General features: G+C 53.1%; 1 protein-coding gene across 1 annotated transcript; it reads right to left on the bottom strand.

Annotated features, from left to right (window-relative positions):
- Positions 1-549: 549 nt before the first annotated feature.
- On the bottom strand, positions 550-3603 carry PLA2G2A (phospholipase A2 group IIA). The gene is made up of 4 exons (XM_014783937.2): positions 3564-3603; positions 3225-3369; positions 2859-2965; positions 550-692 (listed from the first exon to the last, which is right to left on the bottom strand). The coding sequence occupies exons 1-4, from the start codon at positions 3601-3603 to the stop codon at positions 550-552; spliced, it is 435 nt and encodes a 144-aa protein (XP_014639423.1).
- Positions 3604-5319: the final 1716 nt, after the last annotated feature.

The raw sequence follows: 5319 nt of genomic DNA, 5'->3' as shown, positions 1-5319 counted from the left end.
CCACGCAGTTGGTACCGACATTATCTCTGTTTAGATGAGGGAACTAAGGCTTAGGGAGGTGGCAGAGGGTGGATTTGACACAGCCAGTCTGACTCCTGAATCTGGATTTTAACCCCTTCCACCATATGGCCTTGTACCAGTTTGTTCTCACTCTAACAGTGCCTGGGGCAGTGTGTGCACACACACCCACACCCACCCACACAGACTCACACACAGTTTGCCAATGAATTGCTTTATTCAGAAGAGCCTCTCGGGAGTGTAGCTGCTACCGCTAAGAAGGAAGTTGGACTTGGAGGAGGAGAGTGGAAATGCTGAGGAAGCAGGGGGAAAGGGCAGACCCGGGTGGGAAAAGGGCGGGGCTTCGGGCTTCTCATTCTGGATAGAAGGCTTCTTTCTGTCTGGGGCTGGAAGGGCTCCTGGGCTCTGCACCTTCTCTAGGATGCGAGAGGGTGCTCCTTCGTGGCCAGGAGCTTGGCTAGGGTGGGGAGTGGGGGTGCTGGAGAAGGACACTCAGGGTCGGGTGGCGAGGCTTCCAGGGTCAAGGGGCTCTCAGCACCTGGGGCTGCTCCCGCTGCACCGCTTGTTTTTGTAGTACCGATACTTCTTACTATAGGTCTTCCGGTTTTTTGCAAAACAGGAGGCGGCTGTTTTGTCACATTGACACAGTTGACTCCTACAGTAGTTCTGTTTCGCTGAAATCACAAGAAAATAAACACCGGATGGGGGTTTGTTAACATCCTATGGCTTCTTGTGGGAACACTGGGGGAGAAGACACAGCCCATCTCCTCCAGAAGCTTCTAGTCTGAGACAAGCACCTACGCTCCAGATATTTCTGACCGATGGGGAGACAGAGTTCTTGCCCTTAGGAAGCTAGCACCCTGTCTGATGGGGACACCAGCAGCCAAGCTCTGGTAGACTCTGTGAAAGGGCTTCCTGACAGCCGTTGTCTCTTTCTTCTTGCTGACAGATGTGTCCAGGTACTAAGCCCCTGGCCCCTGGGGCCTGGGAATGGGTGATGATTTGTGTAAGCCAGCCATGGCCCATCCCTTTTTCCTTTGCAGTGTCTGGTCTCTGGGTAGAACATGACCTTGTTTTGGCCAGTGATCCCAAAGGGGAAGTCTGTTGGGGGCTTCCGGGAGGATTAATTTCCTCCCTCAAAAAGAGAGATGTACAAGGGGAACGCCTCTTTTGTAGGGGTGAGGCCATGATACTTGGAGCTACATCATGTGTCTTGGCATCACGTGGCCAACATGGCAGAGCAGAAGGTTGGGAAAAGGCTGGCTGTTTGAGGACTCAGTTGAGAAGCTGCTCCAGCCCTGGCACTGCTCCCTTCCAGACTTCTGTTATGTGAGAGTCAGACTTCCCCATTATCCAAGCTTCTTTGAGTTGGGCATCTTGTTGCTTGCAACCCAAAGCCTGCTAAAGATACATAACTCCGTGGAGAGGTCGTGATGGGGAGACGTAATTTCTGATCTTAAAGAACTCAGGCTGTTGGACGAGAACTCAGGCTTTCTCAAAATATCACTCATGGATCTGCTGTCTAGGGGCACTGAGCAAACCTTTCCAGCTACCGCCCACCTCTCTCCTCTCCTTCAGAGCCAAACTTTTTCCAGAATGTTGTCTACACTTACTGCGTCTGCTTCACTTCGCACTCACTCCCCAATCCACTCTAATCTGGCTTTGCCCCCACCGCCTCACGGAAACAGCCCCCCATGAGATCCTCAGAGATCTTCCTGCCTCTAAATCCAAGGAGCCTTGTCAATCCTTAACCTGGAGGACTCCTCTTTTAAATTGGCCGCTGTTAATTATCTCCTCCTTGCCTTCCTTGACCTTCTCTCTCAGCTCTCCTCCTCCCTCTCTGACTATGCCTCCTCTGTCTTCTTTCTGGGCCTTTAAACATCAAATGGATGAGCACAACCAGCTGTCAGCTCTCTGCTGCCGACCCCTGAATCTGTGCCCCTGGTCCTGATCCCTCTCTTGAGCTGCGAGCTTCTACATCCAGCTGCCTGCTGCACATCTCCCTGGGTGTTCTGGAAGCCTCTTAAACTCAATGTGCTCTAAATGGAACTCCTCTCCCCTCACCCACCAGGCCCCCCTCCTGTGATCTTTACCTCAGTTGTTCCATCCATACCTTGTGTACCCACTCAACAGCTGCTGCTCCGCCTACCTGGTCAGTCACCAAGCTCGGCTGATTCTACCTCAGATGCATCTTAATGTCACTCTCCACCCCTTCGATCCTGACCACCATTGTTACGTGTTAGGCTGTTTCTCTCCCTTGTCTGTGTTATGCCAATGGCCGTCTCACTGGTCCCCCCTTCCATCTGTCTCCATCCATCCTGCAGCCAGAGTGAGTCCTCTGAAATGCAAATGCAAAGAGCTCCCTACTGCTTTGAGACAAAATTTAAGGACAATATGGCCTCGGGGCTTGGTCTAGCCCCTTCCTATCTCTCCAGGTTCATCTCTCCCCACTCCTCCTCACATTTCCCTTCAGCAGCACAGAGTTGTGACAGTTCCCTCTGGTCGCTTTGACCCTGCTGTGACCTCTTATTGGATTGCCCCAAACCCTCCTCTCCCCTGACTCCTGCACAGCCGTTAGGACTCAGCTTGGACGTCACCACTTTCAAGAACCTTCCTTGAACCTCAGCCTGTATTCAGGCTTCTCCATTTTGCTTACTTCCTATTGGAATCTACCACGCTGTGTTTTCATTTTCTTTACTTCCCACTTAACTATGGGATCCTTGAGGCAGGAACACTGTCCCTTCGTATCTCTGTCTCTGGTGCCCAGCATGGTGCCTGGCGCAGTGGACACAGCGATACGAATGAAGGAGACCGGGTGGGATAGCAGGACTCTTTCTTACCACAGATGATCTGGCCCCTGCGGTAAGCAAACTTGTAGCTCAGACCTTTGAGGCCACACCCGCGTTTCTGCAGACGGTCGTAGCAACAGTCATGGGCAGCGCAGCACCTGTGATGAGACTATCCTGTTGGGGCTGCCTCCCCACAGCTCCAGGGCGCCTGGTGCCCCGTGGTCTCTGCCTTGACCCTGGGCAGAGACCCAGTGACTTTCAAATAGTCTAGAGCAGGGGTGCCTACATGCTGGCTGCTTTTCCAGCTGCAACCTCCTGGGGTCCTGTGCCAATGGGGCACCAGCACTACCCTCGCAGCTCCCAGCCCTGCCAGGGCCACAAGTGTGCAGAGGGAAGGGAAGGCTGGGGTGGCCTCACCAATCTGTCGCATCCTTGGGGGATCCTTTGCCACCTATGCCACAGTGGCAACCATAGAAACCATAACTGGACAAAGCTTCCTTTCCTGTTGTCAACCAGATCATTTTCCAGAAATCCATCAAATGCCCGTGGGCCTGCAGCAGGCCTGGAAACAAATCGCAGGGTGATGGGGCCTGGGGCCCTGTGTCCTCCCTCTCTCCCTCTCTCTGCTACTCTCCCTCCCCCAGTGGCCTCTCCTTCCTCCCACTGAGAGAGGGCCTGCTGCAATGGGAAGGAAAATGGGGGTGCTTGCCTCACCGGGCTGCCCCTTTGTGGCCAGAGGTCGGGGTCAGCTCTTACCAAAGGCCATGATCACTGCCAACAGCAGGAGGGTCTTCATGTCAACAGTTCTGTGTGGGAGAAATGCAGACGGATTGGCCTAGACTCCTCTCCCAGGTGGTGCCACGTTCTGCCATGGCTCCCCGCTCTCCTGCTCACTCTCGACAACTCTGGAGAAGGGAGTCTTCAAGCGAAGGCGCAGATATGCTCCCCAATCCCAGGCGGGGGCCAGGGTGACTACTTTCATCACACACACGGTGCACAGGGAGTGTGCACACGCACGTCCTCCTGAACCTTCCCAGCTCTGTTGAACATTTTCACACACATGCAGGCCTCACACCCATCGTGATACAGTAACGAGACCTCCGTGCTCCTCATCAGACTGAGAGTTCCTGGAAGGTTGCAGCCAGGTCATCCCCGCAAACTGGGAGATTCCCAAGGTCATAGGTTGTGGGTCCCCCATTAGACATAGCTTACTTGTCCCCACACTGGATTCAAGGCTTGGGAATCGCACCCATGGATCTGATCCCCAATATTTTTCTCCAGAATGAAAGCAGCACCCTTTCTTTGCAAGACTTTCCAATCCCTTGCAGATATACACATGCACAAACACGTACATATTCACACACATATGCATGCGCACACACACTCTTGAGCTCACGCACTAGTGCAGGCATCTTTCCATGCAATACACTCACACACCTACACAACACACTTGTGCATGCATACCCTCTTGTGCATACCAAATCATATGCGTGCATGCTTATGCACATGTACATCTACATATGCATGCACACATACACACACAACACAGCCACTCTCAAAAGCAGCCAACGAGCAGGGGCTCTTACACTCCTGACAGAGCATTCATTTCTGGGTACTTACCTCTCAGAAGATGTCGGAGTTGATACCTCCAAGCGACTGCCTTGTTTATTCTGAACTCCAGCTCCCCTTAAATAGCTGTTCCCTCTGGGAGCTTGGGGGCTGGTGGGGCAGGGGAGTGTGTGGGGTGCAGCCAATTGATGGACTCGCAGTTTGGCATGCCACGCCCCTGGGTAATCCCCTTCACTTCCCCTCGTCAGCTGGCAGGACAGAGCTGAGGATGGAAAAACCTTACGTGCTATTAGCTGATGCCAAAATTTTAGATTATTTTGTAATCTTTCCTACAGGCCTCACTCTGACTGAGTAAATTCCAATAACGGGCTCAGGGTATGACCACTGGTCACCTCCTCCCTGCAACCACTTCCAGGAGAGGGCAGGGGCGCCTGCCACTGCAGGCTGTGGACTCATTTGTGTGGCCAACGGGAACTTCTTTGCTTCTTTCTTCTGCTCAGTGTGGCGTTTGGAAACGCCACATAGGAATGCACATAGGAAACAGAGCATTTTGTGTTTTTCATTCATTCCGTCAATCATTCATTCACAGGAAGTGCATACTAAGCCTCTACAAAGTGCCAGGACCCCAGTGAGCCTTTCAGGAGGTGGGAAGGACTCTCCCTGCCCCTGGGGAACCCCAGCAGGGAAAAGGGTGCAATGGGGCAGATGGGCCCTTCCCAACACCTCCACGTTCTCTTCTAGCTCCTCCTTCCTCTTCTTGTCCTCGTCTTCTCCTTCTGGGAAAAGCCAGAGACTGTCCTGGAGCCCCCCGCAAAGTACTGCCTCCACCTCGTCCCCCGTCCGCACCTGTTTGGAGATGAAGCTGACTGACGCTCCCTGGATCTATTGTTCTTTCTTCTCAGTCTTCAGGGACACAGTGACTCCTGCTTTAATTTCTAAAGCA

Source organism: Ceratotherium simum, chromosome 22 (genome assembly GCF_057802395.1).
Source record: "Ceratotherium simum simum isolate JZ-2026a chromosome 22, ASM5780239v1, whole genome shotgun sequence".
Classification (NCBI taxonomy): Eukaryota; Metazoa; Chordata; class Mammalia; order Perissodactyla; family Rhinocerotidae; genus Ceratotherium; species Ceratotherium simum.
The sequence above is the reverse complement of the archived record's forward strand: the minus strand, read 5'-3'. Positions and strand labels throughout refer to the sequence as shown.

Coding starts and splice junctions, on each gene's coding strand:
- PLA2G2A (XM_014783937.2), bottom strand. CDS start 3,603: ATGAAGACCCTCCTGCTGTTGGCAGTGATCATGGCCTTTG. Junction 3,370..3,563: donor GGCAGTGATCATGGCCTTTG/GTAAGAGCTGAC, acceptor ATTTGTTTCCAG/GCCTGCTGCAGGCCCACGGG. Junction 2,966..3,224: donor CCCAAGGATGCGACAGATTG/GTGAGGCCACCC, acceptor GTCTCATCACAG/GTGCTGCGCTGCCCATGACT.